Source organism: Dipodomys merriami, unplaced genomic scaffold, assembly GCF_024711535.1.
Source record: "Dipodomys merriami isolate MVZ:Mamm:240054 unplaced genomic scaffold, mDipMer1.0.p SCAF_35, whole genome shotgun sequence".
NCBI classification, from domain to species: Eukaryota; Metazoa; Chordata; class Mammalia; order Rodentia; family Heteromyidae; genus Dipodomys; species Dipodomys merriami.
Window position 1 is genome coordinate 3,950,675 of NW_027205048.1, and position 24,895 is coordinate 3,975,569.

At 48.8% G+C, this 24,895-nt stretch overlaps 1 protein-coding gene and 1 long non-coding RNA gene across 6 annotated transcripts in view; one reads left to right on the forward strand and one right to left on the reverse strand.

Moving 5' to 3' along the window:
* On the reverse strand, positions 1-24,881 carry LOC138803870 (uncharacterized). The gene is made up of 3 exons (XR_011365081.1): positions 24,801-24,881; positions 396-447; positions 1-232 (listed from the first exon to the last, which is right to left on the reverse strand). It is a non-coding gene; the product is annotated as an uncharacterized lncRNA (long non-coding RNA).
* Positions 1-24,895, forward strand: part of Rbm20 (RNA binding motif protein 20) — a 193,929-nt gene that overhangs the window by 144,980 nt on the left and 24,054 nt on the right. For 4 of the 5 annotated variants that reach the window (XM_069987966.1, XM_069987968.1, XM_069987969.1 and 1 more), the window contains 7 exons: positions 919-998; positions 2,628-3,297; positions 9,161-9,265; positions 10,749-11,406; positions 12,929-13,063; positions 20,568-20,689; positions 24,387-24,709. In XM_069987966.1, coding sequence (XP_069844067.1) covers positions 919-998; positions 2,628-3,297; positions 9,161-9,265; positions 10,749-11,406; positions 12,929-13,063; positions 20,568-20,689; positions 24,387-24,497 — 1,881 coding nt within the window. In that variant the 3' untranslated portion in view covers positions 24,498-24,709. Of the gene's footprint in view, positions 1-918; positions 999-2,627; positions 3,298-9,160; positions 9,266-10,748; positions 11,407-12,928; positions 13,064-20,567; positions 20,690-24,386; positions 24,710-24,895 lie in introns of those variants that run through there. The other variant, XM_069987967.1, reaches the window with a different exon arrangement.

Genomic DNA, 24,895 nt, shown 5'->3' on the forward strand with positions numbered 1-24,895 from the left:
CAACATGTTTCCATTTTCCAGAGTTCATAAAACTTTTTTTTGTTGTTGTTGGTCACGGGGCTTGAACTCTGGGCCTGGGCACTGTTCCTGAGCTCTTTCGCTCAAGGCTAGCACTCTACCACTTTGAGCCATAGCTCCACTTCTGGTTTTCTGGTGGTTAATTGGAGATAAGAGTCTCACGGACTTTCCTGCCCCAGCTTTCTTCCATCCGTGATCTTCAGATCTCAGCCTCCTGAGTAGACAGGATTATAGACATGAGCTACTAGTGCCCAGCTTTTATATTTTTGATCTAGGCTCTTGTTAACTTTAGCAGCGTTGTTCTCAACCCCCCCCATCTTCTTGTCTTCTGCTGGGATTGTAAGCATACACTACCACCCACGGCTTCCAGTACTCACTCTTTCACTATTCCTATGACTTTGGATCCAGCACAACTTCAGAGGTCTCCATCTGCAGAAACATAGTATGGCTGGAGTTACACAGGGCAGAAGCTCTGCCTCAGCCTCCCTGAGTCTGTTTATACACTTGTGGAAGGTGGACACAGAATTCAGTGCCCTTCAAGTCTCCTTCCAAGTCTATAAAGCCATTGCTTTTCCTCCTTCCCTGTCTTCTTTTCATGGTTTACATGTTTTATCTATTTATTTTTAAGTTGGGAGGGATTAACTCCCTCTTCACCCTCAGCACATGGTGAGCCCAGGCTGCTGCTTTCCCAGCTCTCTGTGTGCCTCTCTCTGGACCCTCAGGCCTCCATTATCCCACATTATGCCCACAATTCTCATTCTTTGAATTAGACTTTTTTCCCCCCTCCCTGCAAAAGACACTTTTCCCTCCTTGGTGGATGGGGCAGTGGGGAACCCAAGTGACAGCTGGTGTTTGCAAGGCTGTCTTCGATCTGATGGTGATCTCTCTGACTTTGCCTAGAAACCTGGGAAAACTGTGGCTGCCATCATCCAGGACATCCATTCCCAGAGGGAGAGGGACATGTTCCGGGAAGCAGACAGGTGAGGTTTTATGGCCAGAGCAGGTATTAGGCAGTTTGAGCACTTGCTGATTTCTCATTCCCAGAGGGATGTATGTCACACCATCCCCTGCACTTACCTCTGTACCCCCTCCCCCCCATTTCCCAATGAGGCACCCACCCAGTCCAGCAGTGCTCCCAGGATGACCTCAGGAAGAGGTGAGATGCTGTTCCCTTGGCTTTTCCCTCAGCATGGAAAGACACAAAAACCTGATTACTGTTTGGCTCTTTGAGGCAAGTCTACCTCTACTAAATGCATGTGTGCAGGTGTGTGTGTGTGTGTGTGTGTGTGTGTGTGCGCGCGCGCGCGCGTGTGTGTGTGTGTGTGTGTCTGGTTGGTTTCTGTTTACAGCCAGTTCTGTTTTCATGAGCTGAATGTAAATGTAGCATGAATGGTAAAAAAAAAAACAAAAAACAAAAAAGCCACCCAAGTTATTTCAACACTTACTCTTAACATTAAATAGTTTTTTAACTTCTTCCAAATGAAGATTGTGACCCAGCAGAGCTGGGGCTACAGGTTGACCAGGATCTCTGTCCTACAACACTAAGATGGAAAGAGCCGGAATGGGTTGCTGGCCCCAGTCTGTGACTCTACCCCAGGGCTGCCACAGAGGGCGCTCTAACCTTACCGTAGAGAGGCTAGGCCAGACCGTTCCTCACCATGAAGACAGCCCTGTCTCTTGGTCCTGAGGGCTACATGATTTTTCTGTGATTAAGGCCCAAAGGCAAATGCCCTTCATTTTAGGGAATCAGTTGATTTAGGATATCACTTGATCTGCCTAATAACTGACCTTTGTGGGAGGGGGAGAGACAGAGACAGAGACAAAGACAGAGAGACTGGGATTTGGGGATTTTTGTTTGTCTTTTGTTTCTTTAAAATCTTCATTATTGGGATGCTCAATGGCCTCCACCTGGCAGTGGCCATATTGAGGGGAAAGTAGGGAATCATACCTTGAACTTCAGACAGGTTAGAATTCTTCTGGGCTTTTTGAACGTTAAGTAGGTCAGATTTCTGAGGTCTCTTCCAACCCTTCAATGTCTTTCTAAATGTCTAAATGTCTTCCATTGTTTTGGTGATTCTTTGTCTTTGAGCCTGCCCACCTGTCCCTCCCATTGCCCAGGCCAGGCTCTTCACAGATTTAGACCTGGAGCGAATGAGAGAGAGAACTGGGGGGCAAGTAGTCCCCTGTATTCTCATAGAGACCAGGTGAAGAAATAGCCTCAAGTCTTAGAAGGAAGTAAGGAGGTAAAAATTGGACCCTGGGACTCAACAGCCTAACCAGAGCTACCCAAACCCCTCCCTCCCCCCTCCCCCACAGCTCCCTACCCCCCCACCCCCACAGCTCCACAGGAGGAGAGTCCAAGCCTGAGGCTACTTTCCTCCAGGAAGAAAGGCCAGGCAGAGCCGCACCAATTCAGTCCTTCTCCCAAGTTTCTAGAAGCAGAGCCAGGAGGGAGGGCGGACCCCCATCCTAGACCTCTCTGGTGTGTTCTGGCTGGTTGTGATGGCAGTGTCCAGCCCCACCTATCTGTGGAGAGGCTGGGAGTGTCAGTGTAGGGTGGCAGGCCCAGGGGCGTCCACTCTAAACCCTGCTCCTTTGCTCCCTGGCAGATACGGCCCGGAGCGGCCCCGGTCTCGCAGCCCAGTGAGCCGGTCCCTGTCCCCGAGGTCCCACACTCCCAGCTTCACCTCCTGCAGCTCTTCCCACAGCCCTCCAGGCCCCTCCCGGACCGACTGGGGCAACGGACGGGACTCCTGGGAGCACTCGCCTTACGCCAGGAGGGAGGACGAGCGGGACCCTGCCTCGTGGAGGGAGAACGGGGAGGACAAGAGGGACCGGATGGACGTGTGGGGGCACGATCGCAAGCACTACCCCCGACAGATGGACAAGGCGGAGTCGGACGAGCGGCCGGACGGCGGGAGGGGCCACCGGGAAAAGTACCCGAGGCCCGGGTCGCCCAGCCCACTTCACTCCGTGTCCGGCTACAAAAGCCGAGAGGATGGTTACTACCGGAAAGAGCCCAAAGCCAAGCTGGACAAGTACCCGAAGCCGCAGCAGGAGGTACCTGGGAGGTCCCGGAGGAAAGACGAGGCCCGGATGCGGGAGAGCAGACACCCTCACCCCGACGGCTCGGGCAAGGACGAGGACCCCCCGCCCAAGGGCACGAGGACCCCCGAGGGCAGCAAGGCCAAGCAGAGTGAGAAAAACAAAGCCAAGAGGCCCGAGCCAGACCAAGAAGGCGCCGATGACAGAAAGGACCGCAAAGTGGCCGAGAATGAGGTAATGAGCCAGTGGCCTCTCCCCAGCGCGGCGGGCCGGGCCGGGTGCTGAATCGTTAGCCAGGTGCCCACTGAGTCACTTACAGCTTACAAGGCCGGCACTGCCACTCTAGCGGATGAGGAAACTGAGGCACCGAGCTTTGCTGGAGGACACTTGATCAGGAAATGGCAGAGCCTCAAATCCCAAGGCACCTTGCTGCTTTTACTACGTGTCTGGGAAGGGCATGGTGGGAAGACCTTCCCTGGTCCTGTTTGTCCAGGGTGGAGGGCCCTGAGGTGTGGCACCCCACAGAGTCCAGAGGGCCACTCAGCCCCCCGTCCTGTGAAAAGCACCCACCAATCCCAGAGCTCCCATGAGAGGTGGGAAAGTAGAGGGCCCCCACCCCCTAGGGTATACAGGGTCCTGACGTGTTTCTCTACATAGTGCCCACAGGTTTTCTTTTTTTTTTTTTTTTTTTTTTTTTTTTTGTCGGCCGTGGGGCTTGAACTCTGGGCCTGGGCGCTGTCCCTCAGCTCTTCAGCTCAAGGCGAGCGCTCTACCACTTGAGCTACAGCGCCACTTCCGGTTTTCTGGTGGTTTATTGGAGATAGGAGTCTCACGGTCTCCCCTGCCCGGGCTGGCTTTGAACCGCGATCCTCAGATCTCAGCCTCCTGAGTAGCTAGGATTACAGGCGTGAGCCACCAGCGCCCAGCTTGCCCACAGGTTTTCATTCCGTTTTAATAATAACACACGGCAGCCAGCTGGCCCTTGCACACCGGGGTCTAAAAGGATGCGTGGCCCGTGGAATTCTACCCAGGGGTCACAAGGAAGACTCTGGTGCCTGCCTGGTTTTCTAACTGGGCTTCGCTTCCTTCTTGCCAAAGCCTTTATGTTTAAGTATGGAGGAGCTAGTGAAGGTTTGGAGATGGGGAGGTCTAAATAAGGAATCTACAATTTTTAAAGTGTTCCATGCAGATCCTCTAGTAGCCTGACCCAGATGTTGATGACGATGACAAAGTTCAAAGAAGTAGCAGAATTCTCTTCCTGGAAGAGTCACAGTCCTTCTTCGTATGTCCTTTATACCCACATGTGTGAGTAGAGTCACAATTGGCAGGGTAGTTTACTAGGTACATGGAAAACCAAGCTGAATAGGACATAGCCCATGTTACTACACAGACCCAGGACTAAGGTGGAAACATGTTGGAGTTGGCAGTAGATGAGTTTTTCCAGGGGTGCAGAGTCTATACAGAGAGAAGAGACAGCTGGGGGGGGGTGCATATTTGAGCTGGAAAAGGACAGTTGGGGTTCTTGGTAGAAGCAGTAGCAAGGGCAAAAGCAAAAACAAAAGACTCAAGAACCTGGAGAAACTCAAGAAGGGTGCATCTTTAAGGCTTATTAAAAGATCATTTGTTTTTGGCTTTTGTTTTTGGTTTTGTTTTTTTGTGCCAGTCCTGGGGCCTGAACTCAGGACTTGGGTGCTGTCCCTGAGCTTCTTTTGCTCAAGGCTAGTGCTTTGTTACTTGAGCCACAGCTCTACTTCTGGATTTTGAATTTTTTTCTGACAGGGGAGAGGGGTTAGTTTATTGGTGATAAGAGTCTTCAAATTGAGATCCTTAGATCTCAGCCTCCTGAGTAGTTAGGGTTTATATGAGTGAGCCACTGTGGCTGGGTAAAGGATAATGTTTTTAAAATGGAAAATTACAACTGGTGTGAACATAGTGAATAAAATGTTAAAGATTTTATTCAACTCATTAATTCCATCTTACTATTATAAGATGTAATTATGGTAAAAAGAACTTAAAGACTCCAAAGAGCAGACAAGCTGCATAAGCAACCAAGAATGCTGAGATGAATTTGCTAAGGTTGTAGAACTGGCCTCCCTTCCCCCGGCCTCCCCCCGCCCTCCACCCCAGCCCATGCCTGAGGAAGACCATTGCATTTCCACCAAATAAAATTCATTTACACTTCTGTGAACAAGAATCATTTACTTTATGAGCAGTGAGTTTTCTGCAGCTTATAACAGAGTTGTAAAATAGCTCAGTTCAGAAAGATGCAGGCGCCTACAGCACAAATGCCTGACTTCCTATGGAAAGAATGCCTAGTCATCTTTTGCCCCTTTTGCTCCTGATTTTCCTGACTGGCCTAGCAGGAGATGAGATTCAGAAGTGGGGTCTGGGATGCTCCTGAAGGACCTGCGGGTCTTGCTGAAGACTTAAATGTGACCCTGAGGATCCCCTCTGGTGTTGGGGCCTGAAGTGAGGGTCTTGCATGCTCCTTCAGCTTTTTCACTTATGGCTAGCGTTCTGCCACTTGAGCTATGACTCCACTTCCAGCTTGTTTGCTGGTTACATGGAATTCCATGGATTTGTCTGCTCTGAACTGTGATTCTCAGATCTCAGCCTTCTGAAGTAGCTAGGAGTATAGATATGAGCGAGCCATCAGCACCCAACTTCCAGTAGATTTTTTTTTTTTTGCCAGTCCTGGGACTTGAACTCTGCACCTGTCCCTGAGCTTTTGTGCTCAAGGCTGGTGCTCTACCACTTAAGCCACAGCTCCCCTTGTGGCTTTTTGTGGTTAATTGGAGATAACAGTCTCATAGATGTTCCTGTTCTGGGTGGCTTTGAGCTATGTTCCTCCAATTCCAGCCTCCTGAGTAGAATTATAGATGTGAGCCACTGGCACCTGGCCCAGTTGATGTTTTTAAGAAACATGTGCCTGTGGATAGAGTCATCCCTACCCATGGATTCCATGTTTTTAGAGCCAACTAAGCATGGATTGAAAATAGTTGGGAAAAAAGATTGCATCTGTAGTGGACATGTATAGATGTTTCTTGTTGCCTTCCTTGGGGGGAATACACAGTATGGTGACTTGCATAACATCTACGTGGTAATTGGGTGTTACACATTATCTATGGGTGATCTAAAGTGCTTGAGAGGTTGTGTACAGATTATATACAATACCATGCTGTGTTATATGAGGGACTTGAGCAGCTATAGATTTGGCATTCAAGGGAGTCCTACAGCCCTGTGGACTCTGAAATGTCCAAGGTGCCAGGGAGGTGCGGGCCTCCTACTGGCTTCCAGGGAAAACCCTCTGCCCGTGAAGAGCCTGGCTTCCGATCGAGTCACTCACTCCCTGTTCTCTGCCCACATGTTTTTATTTGTGAAATGGGTGTGGCCATCTAGCAGCTGTGGCACTTTAGTGAGCTGTGCTTGTTAGAGACCCTCTGAGATCTCAGGAGGAAGTGTCAGGGTCTAAAAGCTCCTGAGCTGCCCCATGTTCAGAATAGCCAAGCCCATCCAGGAGCCTAGCCCTGACCACAACACCCTGAGCAGCAGGAAAAAGTCAAGTCATTGCATAAAGAAGACATGGAAAAGAAGTACTCCTCCATCTTGCCCCAGGTGAGGGGTGGTGAGGATGAAGAGGAACACGTGTCCCCTGCTGTCGTTTGCCCTCCTCCTACAGCAAGACCCCAGGCCTGTATGGTATCTATATGATGTCTCACCTGCTTTAGAAACTGGGCCAAACTGTGTCTGTGGGTCCCATGCAGCCCAGGGTCCCACACAGTGCAACCCCTAGTATAAACAACCCAAAAGAGGAAGAAATAGAAAAAAAATCCCCAAATACAGCACTCATATGATTCTGAGCTCAGAGTTCCCACATGCCAGAGACAGGAGCAAGCCCCATCCCCTCTGAATGGGTTTCTGGTCTGACACTGTAGTGGAAAGACGTCCTAATCAAGTCATTCTCCAATAGAAGATCTGTATGAACTACAGAGGGAAGGTGTATGGCACTGTTAGTGTCTGTCATGGTTGAGAGTTGAAGGAAACTTACCTATTTTCTGGGTGGAAAGGAAGGATATCAGATGGCAGGAACAGCATGTGCAAAGGCCCTGTACATGGCTAGAAGCCAGTACAGCTGAAGTAGAGAGAGCCAGCATCCCATGTTGGAAGGTGAGGTTGATTTGTCAACAGGTATTACATCGTGCAGGACCTTGTGGGCAGGTTAAAGACTTTCCTGTCTTTATCTTAGGTGCAAGGAGAAGCAAAGGAAATGTTTCAGCAAGAAAGTACAGTAAGCATGGGATAGTTTGTATAGTTTTGGAAGATCAAATTTTGACCACCTTAGGAAAAAGGATGTGTGGGGACCGGAGAGACCAGTTTGGAGGAGGTTTTGCTGTGGCCAGGCCCTATTTGAAACAGTCTGAGCTGGGTGTTTTGTTGTATTTGTCTGTTACATACTTGTTCCTTTGCTACAGGGAGGAAAAGCAAAGTTCTGCCTAGTTGGAGAGCTTTCAGACAGGTCCCCAAATTGTCCTTGCCTCTCCCAGCTTGAACTATAGGAGATATTTTTATTGTGTTTATCTAGGCATGTGTTTGCAGGAATTGCTTGTGGGGTGTGTGTGTGTGTGTGTGTGTGTGTGTGTGTGTGCACATGTGTGTGCACATGTGCGTGCATGTGCTGCTGTACACACTGGTACTGGAGGTTGAACTCAGGGCCTGGGTGCTGCCCCTTAGGTTTTCCTATTCAAGGTTGGCACTCTTAACTCGGCCATACATCTCCATCTGGCTTTTTAGTGGTTAATTGGAGATAAGAGTCTCAGAGACTTTCTTACCCAGGTTGGCTTTGAACCGCAATGGTCAAATCTCAGCCTAAGTAGCAAGGATTACAGGCATCAACCACAGGTACCTGGTGGGTATGGATTATTTTGACAAAAGAGGATGGTGATCATTTGTTCAGGAAGATTAAAAATAGACCAACGTGGATGGCTGCATGATAGGAGCTACAGCCTCTGGTGTCTAAGAGTGGAATCTAGAAGCTGGAAAGAAGATTTGAACTATCTGTCTCTGTCCAGTAGTAACAAGTTAAACCAGTTAGCTCCAGATTTCTTCCTACTCCAGCTAGTTTGTCTGGTCAGGAGGTGTGTCTGCTTATAGATAATAAGAACTAGTGTCCTTTACTTCAGACCAACCTCAGCCAAAAATGTCAGGAAAATGCAACTTGCCCCAAGGAAACCTGGGAGGCATTGGTTTGATGATCGAAGTTTAAGTCATGGAAGCATACATTCCAGAAACTTCTAAAGCAGGGACAGGCAAGCCTTTTCTACAAAGGATCAGATGAAGAATACTCAGTCTACATAAGGGAAGAGGTAAAGTTGAACATTTGAGGTCAGTATTTATATAAACATTTCAGATCTAACTGTTCAAAATTACAGAATTGCATTCTTAGCTCACAGACTACAAAAACAGGCCACAAGGAAGGACTTGCAGACTATTAGATGGGTCACCCTGTTTTTAAGACTGGTGAGCAGCCCTGGGTCTCTAACCAAACACCTCCTGTCAGGTGGTCAGCTCCTCAGCCATGAGCACTATCCTGGGGTCCTTCACTGGTAGAAGAATAGAAGGAAGGTAAGAAGAAATGGAGTACTAGCTAGGCTGGTGATTTAGGATGGAGGCTGAGCAAAAGAGAGGGTGGCAGGGCACTGATTGTGTGTGACAACTCCTTTCCTACCCACAAAGAGCCAGAATTCTAATGTTTCCCCCTAATAGTCAAGATGGAGCTATGTGAATGATGGGCTGCCCCCGGGTGTTCACCTACCCTCACTGCAAAATATACCCATTTGGCCAGGGCTTTCTAGAGACATTGAGCTAGTTTCAAGACATGCCTATGCCTCCATCTGTGTGCAGCCATGAGTGCCTTCCCTAACCTTCTGAACCCCGGTTTTCCCACTTGTAAAGCGGGTGGCCACAGCAGCCGCCCCTCTCGGAGATCCTGGGACACAAAAGGAAACGATGTGTGAGAAATGCATTTGACACTGCCAGTCCCCTCTTCTCTGTCTCTGCTCACTCTTGATGTTGTTTGTTCTGTTCTTCCTTTGGTAAGGCTGGAAAAGAGCAACGGGAAGGCACAGAGGAAAGTCCCCAAGCAGTGGGCAGTCAGGAGGAAGAGACAGAGTCCTCATTTCCAGAAAGCGCCAGGACACAGAAGGTAAACAGGTTCCACACCCCAGCTGTGTTGTCCCATTCAGCGGTCGGGGAACCAAGTCACAGGTGTCCTCAGCCTGCCTGGCTCTGACCCACTGTGTGTGGAAGGTGTCTGCTCAGGGTTCCATGAATGGGTGTTCCCCACCCTCCCCCACCCCAAGTACTTCCTTGCCTGGGATCTGTGTACAGTCCCTGCTGGGGAGATGGTGATCCACAAGTCTGGGCTCTGCCTCACACTCCAGCAAACTTGGCTATGCTCCTAAGACAAAACATGTGCCCCCAGAAAAACTCTCAGGCTTCAGCGCCAGGCTCCCAAAATAGGCCAGTCCCTGAGGGGGGTGGAGAACAGTGATTCCGGTACTTGAGCTGGGCCTCTGACCTCAGCAAGCCCAGACCCTAGGATTAACAAGCCATGTACTGTGTTCATAAAGATCACCATACCTAATTAAAAAAGAAAAATGCAGCTCCCATTCTCCGAGGCTGGGCTTCTACAGCAAAAAGAAATGTCCTTGGACCACGGCCAGCTTCGTGCCTTTCCGGTCAGGAGAAGCTGATCTAGATGTGTCCGCTGAGCGGAAGAGCTGCCCGGAACACCAGGGGATAGTTTTGGAGGGATCGGGTGTAAGGCTGAAAGTTGCACCCTTGCTGCGGAGTGTGTTTGGAGGTATTGTGTGAGGGATTTTGCCATTATGACTTTTAGTGATGCCTTCACATACAAGGAAATTGCCCTAGTAAGTACACATTTGTGACTCAATCATTCATTCACTCAAAAACTACTTATTGAACACCTGTGATGTCTCAGGGGTTTAAAATTCTTTGAGCTATTTCAAACATGGTGGATTAAGCATTAAGGGATTATTCTAAACCTGTGCCATTTTGGAACACCCCTCTGGCAATGAATTGATTATATGGGACTTGGGGACTTCACAACTCTTTTATTTTTTTAATTTATATTTAATTTTTTTTCTGATGCTCTAACCATGTAAGCCATGGTTCCACTTCTGGTATTTTGGTGGTTAAGTAGAAATAAGAATCTCATAGAGGGCTGGGAAGGTGGCTCAGTGGTAGAAGGCCCTGGGTTCGATTCCTCAGCACCACATAAGCAGAAAAAGTTGGAAGTGGCATTTGACTCAAGTAGTAGAGCACTAGCCATGAGCTGAAGAGCTGAGGGACAGCGCCCAGGCCCAGAGTTCAAGCCCCACAACTGACAAAAACAAACAAACAAAAAGAATCTCATAGACTTTCCTGCCCAGGCTGGTTTTTACCCATAATCCTCACATCTCAGCCACCTGAGTAGATAGGATTATAGGTATGAGGCCACTGGTTCTGGGATGCTTCACAGCTTTTAATTACCCAGTAAACCTTTCCCAGGTAGAGAGAAAACAGTCAATATCCTTCTGCTTTCATGGGTTCTTTGTGGGGAGGTGTGTGCCTCTGATCGAATGCTCTGGGCCACCCTCTCACATCCCTTCTGCCTTCTTATGCAGGAACAAGACTGGGAAAGTGGAAGCGAGGCAGAAGGAGAGAGTTGGTACCCCACCAACATGGAGGAGCTGGTCACAGTGGATGAGGTGGGAGAAGAAGAAGATTTTATCATGGAACCAGACATCCCAGAGCTGGAAGAAATTATGCCCATTAGCCAGAAAGACAAAATCTGCCAGGAAATATGTCCGTGTGTGATGGCCAGCTTAGACCTGGACTTGCCCAAGGCTTTCAGCAAGGAGAGAGAGGCCGTAGGGAATGGAACTGCAGACATCAGCCTCAAGCTGCCCGGACAACTGCCTTCTGTTTCCACGCGCTGTCCCAGTGACACGGACGTGGAGATGCCTGGCCTAAATCTGGATGCTGAGCGGAAGCCAGCTGAATGCGAGACAGGCCTCTCACTGGAGGACTCAGATTGCTACGAGAAGGAGGCAAAGGGAGCAGAGGGCTCAGACGTGCGCCTAGCCCCTGCAGCCCAGCAAATGTCTTCCCCCCAGCCAGCAGAGGAGAGGGCCCGGCAGCCTAGCCCATTTCTCGATGACTGCAAGGCCGGAGGGTCTCCCGAAGATGGGGCTTGTGAAGGCAGCCCTGTGGAGGAGAAAGCCGGCCCCCCCACTGAAAGCAACCTCCAAAGCCAGGCTTGCCAAGGCGTGTTGACCGAGGGTAACTACCTCCCCTTTCCTCAGGGGTGGCTGGGCGGATCGGACCACTGCTTCCAGGAAGAAGTATGGGCATGTGCAGACTGGCACAGGCATGCATGAGCTTTTCACTGGTGGAAAGCCCATGCAGAAAGTCCTGCATTCATGGAAGCCAGCCTCTAACGGCCTGGCTAAGCTCTTTGTGCTTTCAGGGAATGGTGGGAAGGAAATCAGATAGGAAGCTGCATGTATTCAGAGAAGCAAAACTCAGCGAAGGGTAGACTTTTCTGAGGGTCTCAGACAACTGCAATTAGCTTCTTGTTTCAGCCAAAAGAACTTGGGATCAGGCAGTCACCCCGGCCTGGACAGCAGGGGACCCTCTGGTGGTTATTTCCTTATCAGGTCGGAGAAAATGGGTACATGCAAGGAAACTATAGGGTCTCACTGGGGAAAATGGCTTGTTCCCCTTCCTACCATCTCAGTCCCATTTTTCTCCAGGGTCTGACAGTGATACGGGACTTGTCCCGGGAGCCACTCCACCTCCACCGGAGGTGATGTTGTGGCTATGCTGGGTACTGTGACATCATGAACTAGAGAGTTTAAAATAGGCTAAGCCCTGGCTTCTCTGCCAAGTGGAATCTGAGATCCATCAAGGGCTTAGTATAGGGAGGGGAGAGAGTAGCTCTGATGATTCTCATAGTGAAAAGAACTAGAGATCCATTTTATAGAAAGCTTGTGCCATAAACTGAGGTTGCAGTAAAGGTCCTGGGGCACAACATCTAGAGAAAAGGCTGAAAAAAAAAATAGCATCTCATCCAGAGCCTTGTGGGTAGCCAAGCCGGCAGTGACCTGGAGGCTTGGGGTTTCCTCCATGTCAAGCTGACCTGAGCTGTTATTCCCTCTGGACCTGAATCTCCATGGTGATGACTGGCATGGGTAGGGTAATACCTGAGGTCCAGCCTTGTCTGGAGCAGACAAGAAGAAAGGATCCCCGCCATCTTCACCTAGCTCTGATGGAACCCCTTCTGCCTTGCAGTATGGGTCCCAACATGTGCTGGTGTTAGTGGTTTATTAGCTTACCCAGTGTTTGGAGTTCATATTTAATAACCCCGCTCCGCAAGCCTGGGGTGAGAATGGCATGGTCTTCTTGGCCAGACTCAGTGGATGTCAGCACAATTTTTGCCCTTCAACAATCTCTGTGCCTGCAGAGATGGGGCGATACCGGTTTGGGAGAGTGGGGGTGGATCATCCCATCTGAAGGCATTAGTTGTCCAACCCCCCCAGGCCAAGTACAAAGATGGGCCAAGTTTTATTGTGTGTGGCATTTTTTTGGCAGTGGAAAATGCTCTTAATTATAGGGCTTTGGTTCTAATTAGCAGTGGTAGCCCCAGCCCCATGTGATTAAACAGTCCAAGGGACAAGTCCCAGTCACACAGTGCAGGGGACAGAATTACAGGGACTCTTTTGAGACATGCTGTGCTTCATTCTTCTTCTCCTTCTTCCTTTTTTCCTCCCCCCCGGGGGGGAGGGGTGTTCATGTTTTGCAGAAAGCTCCAGGTACACGGAAATGAAATCTCTGGGCGTGAGATCACCAGAATATACCGAGGCGGAGCTTAAAGAACCCCTTTCTTTGCCTTCCTGGGAGCCAGAGGATGTGTTCAGTGAACTTAGCATTCCTCTAGGTAGGTAAAATATTCAGCTCCAGGAAATTACAGGTCTCGAGCAACTTCTCAGAGCTTGAGAAGGCTTTCCATCATTCCGTTGTGTTTGTTGTTTTTAATGTTGTCATTTTGCAAGAGGCTATTTTTATAGTTTGTCATTTTAGTTTCCCAGGATAGACCAGATACTTCAAGGAAACAAACCTTGAACCACACTAGGACTCAAGGCAAACAAAGGCTGGCCACTCTCCAATGCCTGATTACTGACCGCACAGACTTTAAGTCCAGCCCTGATCCCAGCAGGCTTTGCAACCTCTGTTGATAAAGGCATCAGCACACACACACACACACACACACACACACACACACACACACACACACACACACACACACACACACACACCTGGGACTTTGTCCTTCTTGTTCCATTCGTGATGACCACATGTCCTCAGCCAAATCATTATACCTTCTTGAGCCTTAATCTTCTCAGCTGTAACACAGAATTGGACCCAATGAGTGGTTCTTCAAGGATGGATGTGTTAAGAATGGGCTGGGGAGGGCGTTCACTAATAGCACTGCCTCACCCACACTTCCAGACAGAAGAGTGAAGCAGAGTCTCAGTGCACCGTGGAAAGGAACTTTTAAGGAAGTTTTCTGGCCAGTTCAACCACCACCACTAACTAACTTGACTAGCAACTCTCATTCCAGTTGATACCACCTTTTGATCTCTGTATTGACTCTTAAAGGTTGGGAAAAAACAAGATTAAGGAATGGTCAAAGCTGCTATCAGGGAGAGCTTCAGAGAGTGTCACTTGGGGAAGTGTCACAGGAAGTGTGAGAAGCCAGGCCCACAGCCATGACCCCAGGGCCTCCACTCACAGAGTGAGGCTTACCCTTTCTACCACCTTTCTCTTGTCTTTTCCTTCTCCTTTGAAAACAACAGCAAAACCCGTTCTGTTTCTTTTGTCCAAGTGTGTGATGTTTGTAATGTCAGATTTAGAGAGCTGCAATTTTTTTTAAAGGGACAAATTGCTGTATTATACCTTTCAAGATAAAAAAAAAATTGAAAAAAAGAGAAAAGACAGATTTTGGAATGAACTATGAGGCATCTATAGGCATTCTGAAACCAGAATTGCGAAGCCAGGACCCAGGAGGGCCTGCCTCTCGAAATAAACAGTTCATTCGTGTATTTGATTAGTCATTGAGCATCTATTAAATCCCATAGCACTGAGCTAAGTATTCTGGTAGAATGCGGAGTATAATAACACAAGTATCAGCCTTCCAAAAACCTGGAATCTAATTGACACAAGCAGAAATTAAGAGTGAAATCTGCTTCTTTGTAATTTGTGACTTTTTGTATTGTGTTCCATTACAGAAAGTGTCAAAGATTACTGTAAGAAATCTTTAGAAAGTAAGAGTCATATAAAGTCAATATGAAAGGTGTCATTGCCAGATGCTAGTGACTCACACCTGTAATCCTAGCTACCACGGGCACTGAAGTCTGAGAATCACAATATGAAGCCAGCAGGAACCGAAAAAATTCATGAGATTCTTATTCCAATTAACCAGAAAAAAACTGGGAGTGGAGGTATGTATAGTGGTAGAACACCAGCCTTGAGTGAAAAGGCCAAGCAAGAGTACAAGGTTCTAAGTTAGGCCTCAGTCCAGGTGCAAATAAAAACAGACACTCAATGAAGGTCTTACCTCTTCTGTCTCTCCCCCCCAGCCTCCAGAGATGGCCCTTGTCATGTCATGTGGGAGAGCTTCTCTCCTCCAAAAAAAAATAATAATAATAAGATCACACTCAGAATTTAATTTTAATTTTTCTTTTAATTTTCTGTAAGTACTTCTTTCTTAACAGCTACTCTTAAGAACTCGCTGTGTCAGCCCACAGAGAACACATTCTCTTTCAACCACTGCAAATATCCCATCGTAAACCCTGTACCCACACTTGTTGATCCTTTCCTCGCCTGGTGAGGATTTAGGTTGTTAGCTTGATTTGTCTTTTCCATTATGAAAATGCCATACCAGATGAACTGTCATTTACTATCACTCAGCACCAGGCAGCTTTTCAGAGAAGAAACCTGAGATGCAGAGTCACAAGCAAATGATTGCCAACGACTAGAGTCTGGGTTTAAATTCTGGTAGTCAGTCCTCACCCTGTCCCCTGCTGCTTCCCCAGGTGCTTATCTAGTAAGTTCCCATTGTGTGTTGGTGAGACAGGATGCTAGCCAGGTTGGGGGAGGGGGGAGGCGGTATTGCAGGACTGTATATATTTGCATTTTTTAATCTTTATAATTGCTACTAAATTGCACTCCAAAATGATGTTACCAGTCCTCATTGCTACTCACTGAAAGGGAGTTCCCATTCCTCACCTCCTTGCCAACTTAGGATATCGTTTTTTCATCTTTGCCAACCTGTTAGGAGGAAAATGGCATCTCATTTTGGCTTTTTAAGCAGTGTCACTAAGGCATAGCCATCTGATGATAAAATGCATGTGGTTTTTTTTTTAATTTTTGCCAGTCCTGGGGCTTGACCTCAGGACCCGGGCACTGCCCTTTTGCGGAAGGCTAGTTCTCCACCATTTGAGCCACAGAGCCACTTCTAGCTTTTTCTGTGTATGTGGTACTGAGGAATGGAACCCTGGGCTTCATGCATGCTAGTCAAGCACTCTACCACTAGGCCACCTTCCCAGCCTGGAGTGCACATAGTTAAAAGGGGCCGTTTGTTCAGTGTTGTGTGTGTATATCTTTGTAAGACGGCAGTGGTCGTCAAGATGGTGAGCCTTGCTCATTGCCCCTTTCCCAATTTCCTCAGATTTCTTTTCTCCACTTCAGTCTCCAGGTAGCCACTGATGTCTTTCTGTCACTGTGTTTTCTAGCGTCTTATATGCAAGGGAATCCTGTAGTGCTGGTTTTGCCCGACTTCTGCTTAGCATTCACTGAGAGGCATGGTCTGATTCTTTTGACTGTTAGTACTTCACTGTGCGGGTGGGGAAGCACATATTCTGTCATCTACCTGGGGAGGGACATTTAGGTAGTTTACAGTTTGAACTGAAATCAGCTTGTCTTCAGTTATGGCAGAGAACTATTGGCTCATTGGTCCCTTGGGAGGAAAAATCTGTGCTCTGTGCCGCTCTATCCTGTGTTTACCAGGTGAGCAAATTCAAGCCCAGAGACTTTCTCAAGATCACTGTCAGATTGGTCTCTGACCACTCTGCTGAATTCAGATGGAAGCATAGCACAAGAAAGACAATTCTTGTGCCAAAGTGCCGAAGTTAAAAGCACAGGCTGTGGCTTCAGTCCATGGAGTCAAATCTCGTGTCTGCTACAAGGCAGGGAGAGTAACAGAATCCTACCCAGAAGAGTTATTGAGGATGGAATGAATGTGTGTGCGGGAAGTCCTGGTGACTTCCGGTCACGAGTACTTACTGAGGGTTGTCTGTTGTTACTGGTCATTCTCAGATTATTTACTGAGGCCTAGATGCTTCTTATCACCATGGCTTTCATGCCTCCTAATCAGTTACTACCAACAGATTTCAAGGAGGCAGAGACCATATTCTGGCTTTGTCCCTGTGAAGAGTAGGGAGGTAAAATCAGGTGCTAAGGATTGGGCTCCTCACTCTGAGAAAAGGGATACCAGTCTTGTTTTCGGGGACTAGGAATGGGCCTGGCCGGGGAAGGGCACTGCCCATGTGACTCAGGCCAGCTCTGTGTGACCCTAGCCAACACGAACCTGCCAAGGCCTGCTCCTACCAGAACCAAACAGCCTCGCTGGCAAAAAGTGAGTGCACCCCCCCCCCGCCCCTACCCACCCAGGCTTTACTAGGATGACAGAGTCATAATTACCCAGGCCAGGAGCTATTATTAGTAGGCAAATGCAGCTTTAATGATTGTACTTAATACAAGCTGGAAAACGAGAGGGCCTCTGGCCTCATTAAGACTGGCATGGTGATTCTGGATGCTGCCACCAACCAGGTCCCCACATTCTAGAGGCATCCCCAAACCCCTATTGTGGGCATAGCTGCCTGAAGCAAACCCTAGGTATTCTGGTGTGGGTTAAGAGCTGCTTGCGCATTTTCTTGCCCTGGCTTCTCTTTCCCCAAAGCTTTTATTTTCTGATACTGGGGTGGGGGTGGGGGGGGTGGATTTGCTGCCAAAGGTTGGTTCTCTGGGGGCAGCCTTGGAGAGAGATCGGCAGGCAGAGAAAGCCAGCACTCCCACACTTGGCTTCTGTCAGGACATATTAAACATGGGTTTCCAAACAAAAATTTTTTGAAAACACACACAAAATGACAAATGCAAGAAGTGCTTCCTCCAAAAGCTGCTTTTGTGAGATTATTTCTCTTTACAGCTGAGGAAACTAAACTCAGAGAGGGTATGTGATAAGCCTGAAGCCACACAGCTTATAAATACAAGCACTAGACATAGCTGATCCTAAAGTTCCATTTTTTCTGTATCTTGTGGTTTCCAAGCTTTTTTTTTTTTTTTTTTTTTTTTTTTAACTCAGAGCCTGGGCATTTTCCCTGAGCTCTTTTTTGCTCAAGGGTAGCATTCTACCACTTTGAACCACAACTTCATTTCTGGGTTTCTGGTGGTTAATTGAGGCTGGCTTTGAACCATGATCCTTAGAAAACCATGATCTTTAGATAAGCATGATCCTCAGATCTCAGCCTCCTGAGTAGCTAGGATTACTGGAATAAGACTTGAGCACCTGGCTTCCCAAGCTTTTGGTTATGGAAACAGGGATCTTTGCTCATGTAAAATCTCTCCCTGAAGCCCATCAATGGGAACTAAACTGCTCTAGGCCTAAAGGGCCACAACTCCAGTCTCAGCCTCTGCTTCCTGTATTGTGGAAGCCCCTAAGGCAGCTGTGCCCCACGAGTGGTTGGGAGATCCCAGGTCAGGGACCCAGAGGCCTTGTCTGGGAGAATAGTGGAAACCCCAGGGTTTTATTCCTGGTGCCATCAGTTGGCTGACCCTACAGTGTCGCAACCCAGTGCCACCGGGACAAGGCAGTAACGAACACCGGACCATGGACTTGAGGTTGGGGCATCAGGTGCCTGAAGCCTTTCTCCAGCTTCAGGTGCCCAAGGTCCATTTTCCAAGTATTTATTGAGTAGAGTACAGAAAGTCAGGTATCAATATTCTGAAAGTCACCAGCACCAATCATGTGATACAATCTTAATCAGTATCCTTGAAGTCACAAGCACCAATCGTGATACAATCTTATTCTCGTGATAAATGGCTTCCTTATCTTAGGAAGTAGAGGTAAGCTGTAAATGACTTACCATTTGCATAGGCTTTTTGTCTATCCCCCAAGCTTCCAGAAAGTTTGGGGTGGAATTGCCTACGCCCAGGATAGAAAACTGAATTCCTATTGAGCCGGGACTGATTGACGTTTTCAGGAAACTCTTAGCACTCTGAGAGTATGTTGAGAGAAGGCCTTCCAATCTCCCAGTCCTTTCCTGTCTTACGGCTCGGCTTCTGGGGCTCTCACACTACGGGGTCTGGTGTAGGAGAGAGGATGTGGCTTCAGTCACCCGCCTCTCTCTGGTGGGTGGGCTCAGTTGCAGAGCTTTTTTGTTGTTGTTGTAGCCTGGGCTCCCTGTGGAACAGTGAGAACGGGGACTGAACCTGTGTGGGAAGTGAATCAGCCTAGCCGATTTAGGTGGGAGGAGGGGGAGAAGGAGGAGGGCATTCTGCTCCCTCTGGTCCCCTCTGCTGGGTGAGACACTTTCACTTTGGGGGACTGTTGGAGGCTCTGTGGCACTTAGGGCATAAACCGCAGTGCAGTGGGGGTAGCTGCAGGCAGACCTCCTGGCCGCCTCTGTTCTTCCCTCAGAGATCCCTCTTCATATTAATATATATGTGTGTGTGTGTATGTGTGTGTATGTCTATGTATATATGTGTGTGTGTATGTATATATATATATATTTGTCATGAGGCTTGAACTCAGGGCCTGGGCACTGTCCCTGAGCTCGTTCACTCAAGGTTAGTACTCTTTATCTCTTTGAGCCACAGTGCCACTTCTGGTTTTCTGGTGATTAATTGGAGATAAGAATCTCAGGGACTTTCCTGCTTGGGTTGGCTTTGAACCCTGATCCTCAGATCTCAGCCTCCTGAGTAGCTAGGATTACAGGCGTGAGCCACTGACGCCCAGCAAAGAGTGAAGCCATCCAACTTTTAATTACAAGTTTAGGCTGCTTCTCGGGACAGGGTTTCCTAAGCATGAAGCTCCTGGTGAGACGGAAGCCAGGACTTTGGTCCAAGGCTAGCTCAGGGCCCTCCCTCTGTGGTAGAGGCCCTTTAAGGAGTTGCGGCACCCCCACTCTTGCAGGAGAGGGGAGCAGCCCCACCCAGCCAATGTGCTCTTCACCCATGCGGGGCATGCCCCCAACTTGCAAGAGGGATCTGGGCATCCCGGCCTTACTCCCCTGGTTTAGCTCTAGGACAGCCCAGCTTTCATAGCCCTCACACCCTCCTCTCTCATCACTTCCCGCTACCTTATATACAGAGAACTTGTTCTTTGTATCTCCATTTTTCAGGCAAGAAAATCCTGGGGGGGTGGGGGTGCATTGGAGGGTCACTCCCAGATCATATAGGTTCTTAGCATCTGACCTACACCCTCTCAGGACCAGGCTCTTTCCTAAGCCAACCTTCCAAACACCTTGGTGGAGGCTGGCCTGGCCACCGTGGCTTCAGATATGAGTTCTCCTCTCTGCTTTGTGTCACCACCAACTCGCTGTGACCAGAAGGCCTTGTTTCTCTCTCCTGGAATCAGAATGGCCTAGAAGTCTGAGTTACATTTACTAGATCATAAGTGAAATGCTACTAAGTGATGGGCCAGAGATACAGGGGGCAGGATGACGGGGACATGTGGATGCTACATCATTACCTGGAAAAGGAAGGACACGGAATAGCATTCAAGGTATGAGTAAAACTGCCAAGAAATAGGGAGAGCCCCACAAGATATTCTGTGGAAGGAAGTATTTGGATTACAGTGGCTCTGGGTGGTTTTTCTTTTCTCCTCAATTTTATGTAGTTTCAAGTTTTATTTTACTGAAAGAAATTGTAAAATAAATCAGAGAATGCTTCCAGAATCTGAATCACCGAAACTGCGGAGAGGGGTACGATATGGAGAAATGGAACCCAAAGACAGGTGGACAAGAAAGCCCTGACTTTTCTCCTCTTCCCGGAAGTTGAGGTTGAGGTAGGAGAGCCTGGACCTGGGTTTCCAAACAAGATTCGAATTGTTTTCTGACGGCAGAACATCTAATTATGAAGTGCTCACCGCCCTGCTCTCGGAGCACAGCCTTTACATTCCTAATCACCCCTGTGAATGAAGCAGCCACTGATCTATGTGACTGTTGTGCAAACGAGGAGACTGAGGTAAGGCTTGGAGAAGCTAGGTCCTCGCCAAAGTCAACAGCCAGGGAGGGATGGAACTCTTCTGCTGGCTGGTTGGACCACAGGGGCCTCCTCCCACTGCCTCTGTAACACTGCCTGTCCATCCCTCCTCCCCCCAGGTGTGGAGTTCGTGGTTCCCAGGACTGGGTTTTATTGCAAGCTCTGTGGGCTGTTCTACACCAGTGAGGAGGCGGCGAAGGTGAGCCATTGTCGCAGTGCTGTCCACTACAGGAACTTACAGGTAACTGTCAGCCTTCCTCACTTGGGTGGACCTAAACGTGCTGACCCTGCATGGCTCTCCAGGCGTGTAGTTAGAGTCTGGTGTCTTACTTGCCTGTGACTCTAGCTCCCATTCTAATATAGGAGACAAGCAATAAATAAAATAATAAAGTAGCTTGGTATAATAAAACATCACATACAAAAATACGTTGTTGGTGGGCTCAGGGTCGTGGTTCAAAGCCATCCAGACAGAAAAGTCCATGAGACTCTTCTCTCCAACAAACTACGCAGAAAAAGCTGGAAGTGGCACTGTGGCCTGAGTGTTAGCCTTGAGCACTAAGAGGCTCAGGGACAGTATCCAGGCCCTGAATTCAGGGCCTCAGGATCAGGGGAAAAAAATGTTGTATACCATATTCATCTAATCTATGTTGCCAACATTCATAAATGGACGTTCATTTTTGTTAATGTTTGGCATGCTTGGGATTAAACTCAAGCATACCAAACACATACATTCTCCCCCTGAGCCACATCTCCAACCTATGATACTATTCTTTTGGGGTAGGGTCAGTCATGGGGCTTGAACTCTGGGCCTGAGCTCTGTCCCTCAGCTCTTCAGCTCAAGGCTAGCACTCTACCCCTTGAGCCACAGTGCTACATCCAATTTTTTGGTAGTTTTATTGGAGATAAGAGTTTCATGGCATTTCCTGCCCAGGCTGGCTTTGAACCGCGATCCTCAGATCTCACCCTCCTGAGTAACTAGGATTACAGGTGTACGCCACCGGTGCCTGGCTGACACTATTTTTTTATAACAAATTCTGGAAATGAAAAGTAGGTGCCATCAATTGTAAAATGTATGTTAGAATATGGTTTTCATGGTTAACTTCTGGTACAGGCAACTTAACAGGGACAGGTAGATCAGATGCCCAGGGGGAAACATAAAAATCAAACCAGATGTTGATCCTATGGATCAACTCAACAAGTCTCTGTGGTGTCTATGCCCCAATTGCAGGCCAGACATTGATGTTATAATTAAATTGTTAGAGTGACTGTTTGAGTTGTTTTAACCAGGAATGTGAAGAAATACTTGTTCAGCATTCTGGAAGTACATGTACCATGTCAAATACTTAGTAGAGTGGGGAGGGTAAGAATATGTAATTTGAAAAGTTCTCTACATGATTATAATGTGTACCCCTAATTGAGAAACTCAAACATGGGATGACTCTCTTGTTTAACTTTTTTTCTTAAATTTAAACAGCAATTTGTCTTTAAGTGGTTGTACAAAGTGGTTTCAATTTGTCATATCAATTTACAAACTCTCTTGTTTTATAACTGAGGAAACTGAGGCTCAGAGAAGAGCAGTCTGATTGGTCCAAGGCCAGACAGATAGTAAGTTACTTGGCCTGAGATCAGATCACCTGATTCTTAATCACTTGCCTCTTTTTACTCCACTAAGCTGGTCTTGGAAACTGAGACCCATAATGACATGGCCGGGGTCACCGTTGGTAAGAGGCTATCACTGCCTGCTTCCAAACTCAGGTCATTTAAGCGTCTAGATTTCCCTCTAGAGAACAGCTGTTCTGTGACCCTGGCAACCACAGGCCCTTGGGGGCGGGTGGGGGTGGAGGGGGATGAAGGTCTGACTTGGCCGAAACAAGGGGTTCAGACTGAGATCCACAGAGCCAGCTGAGGACAACTGTTTGGCCTGAAGACATCATCGCCTATAGAAGAACAAGCTGGAAGGAATCCTAACTCATCACTGGCTTTGTCCCAGCCGCATTTAAAAAAACAAAACAAACAAACAACAACAAAAGAAACAGCTTCCTGGATACAACCCCTCCCCCCCCCCCACACACACACATACAATCCATCTATAAACTTATTCTCTCTAGACTGGGCCCAAGGACCTGTATTTAAACAAGTTCTAGTACTTCATTGAGACCCTCTTTTCTCTTTCCCAGCATTCTTAGTGAAATTGTACAGCCCCCAAGGAGACCAAGGTCACCGCCACTCCAAGGGTCAGGAAGAGTTCTGACTCGCCAAAGCAGTCTGTTTTCCAGGGCTGTGTCCTGTACTGTGCTCTGGTTCTCTGGACCAAATCCCAGACCGAGTGCCCTCCTCACAGCCAGCCAGTACCCAGCACCGCTCCTGTGATCCCCAGACACATCAGGTGTAGACATTGCCTAAGCCCCTCACACTAGCCAGGCCCAGGTCAAGTTTCCCTCACACACCTGTTGGGGAGCCAGGAGCCTCCACCCCAGGATTCTCAGATAGGGTTTCTGTCGGTGGCCCTGACAGAACAGCTCTGTCCACACAGCCTCACTCATCCCATCCACACTGCACGTGTGAAAAGCGAGGAATTCAGCCCAAGCAGCAGGTGCTTGCTGGCTGACTCCACAGTCAGGCAACTTGTAAAGTTAGCACCCACCAGGAGGCCCCGAGGTGGGAGTCAGGATACCCTGGCAGGCAGAGCGGATGGAAGGCCCCTCTCCAGGCTCTCCATTCAACCCCTGCTGTGCCTGGCTGCCTGTGGCCAAGGTGCTGATAGCCCACCCGGGGTGATCTGGAACAGCAGGTGCAAGCACAGGAAAGTAGACTCCTGCCTGGTTGTAGGGGGTGGAGAGGAAATGCCCAAAGGAAATGCTCACCTACTGGCTCTCCCCTCCTGCCTGAGTAGAGAGGCAGAGGCCACACTGCCCTGCCCCCAGCAGCCTCGCCCCAAGACATCCTCATGGCCCCTCTCCCAGTTTGCTGCTCCCACCTGAAAGCGTCCCACAGCCTCATCCTGGAAGGGGTGAGGAAGGCATGCTCGACCCCATTGAACAGATTCGAAAATGGAGGCTGAGAGAAGTTGGGAGGCTTCCCTCCACTGCCTAGGGCTGGCATCGCTTCTGAGAAAGACCCCCAGTGTTCGTTCTGTGCCAGGGTCTGTGCCCCAGCTTTGAGCGGCTTGCTGTCAGCTTCTCAGCAGTGCCCCGCAGGGCTCCACTGGCACCTTCTTCCACAGGTGGCCAGGGTTATTCAGTTCACTTACCGCTGGGATTCGAACCCAGGTCAGCTGGTGGCAGGGCTTGTACACGTAACAACCTAACCCTTCGGACTCCGGCTCTGTTGCCTGTGGCCCTGACAAGCCGAGGACCCCAGTTTGGGGCCCAGGCCTTTCCTAGTTCCCTCTCATTGTGTTGACACCAGATACCCTGGGGCCAGTCTGAGCCACCAGTGTGTGTGAGTTGTGGAGGCAGCTTCCAATTGTATAGGGGTCGGGCCCATTTTTCCCTCCTGGAGGGGCCTCTAGGACCCCGCTTCAATGGCCTCTGATGTCCCCCTGGGCTGGTGCTGGCCTTCTGCCCTCCAGCCTCTCTCCCTCTGCCCTTTACACATGGACATGCTGCCTAGAGACCAAGCTCTTTCTGGAACACAGGTAGAGTTGTCTTAAACTTATGTAAGTCAGGCGCTTAAAGAAGAGCTTTGTGCCCAATAAGGGGGAGGGGAGGTAGTTGCTATTGTGAGCCATCTGTATGTTATTTGTTTTTTACAAGAGACCCATATTATCTGTAAACTAATTTAATGGAGTCCTGAAGCCCCAGGACTGTAGAGAGTGCCCACCCACTGGGCGCAGGCATTAGGAGAGGGGACTCAGGCATCCCCCATGGCTCTCCTTACCCACCAGGCCACCACTGACATCTCTCTGCTTTCTTTGCTCTCTGCTCTCTTCACTACAGAAGTACTTGTCCCAGCTAGCCGAGGAGGGTCTGAAGGAATCCGAGGGGGCCCGCAGCCCCAGGCCGGAGGACAGCGGAATCGTGCCACATTTCGAAAGGAAAAAGCTCTGATGCTGCTGTCCCTGCTGTCACTGGAAGGTAGAGAGGAAGCCTGCTGAGGTGGGGGCCCATCCAGCCCCAGGGACAGAACTAGAAAATCCAGGCAGGGCGCAGTGCTTGGGTTTGTTCCCAGAGACTTTCAAATACCCCTGAAGTATCTCCAGGAGTCAAGTCACCCTGGCACGTTCAGCTCAATGAAGGTCTCCAACTTTAGTTCCCTGGAACTTGTTTTTGTTTTTTTTGTGGGTTTTTTTCCCCCTCCTATAATCTTTGAATTTGTTCTCCTCTCTTCTTGTACCCTCCCCCCTCTCCTACCTTCTGTGCCATGGATCGTTTTCATTTCATAAAATCCAACTTCTCAGGGATTTTCACAGTGTTTAAGTTCTTGAAGAGATATAGCAGGCCAGGCC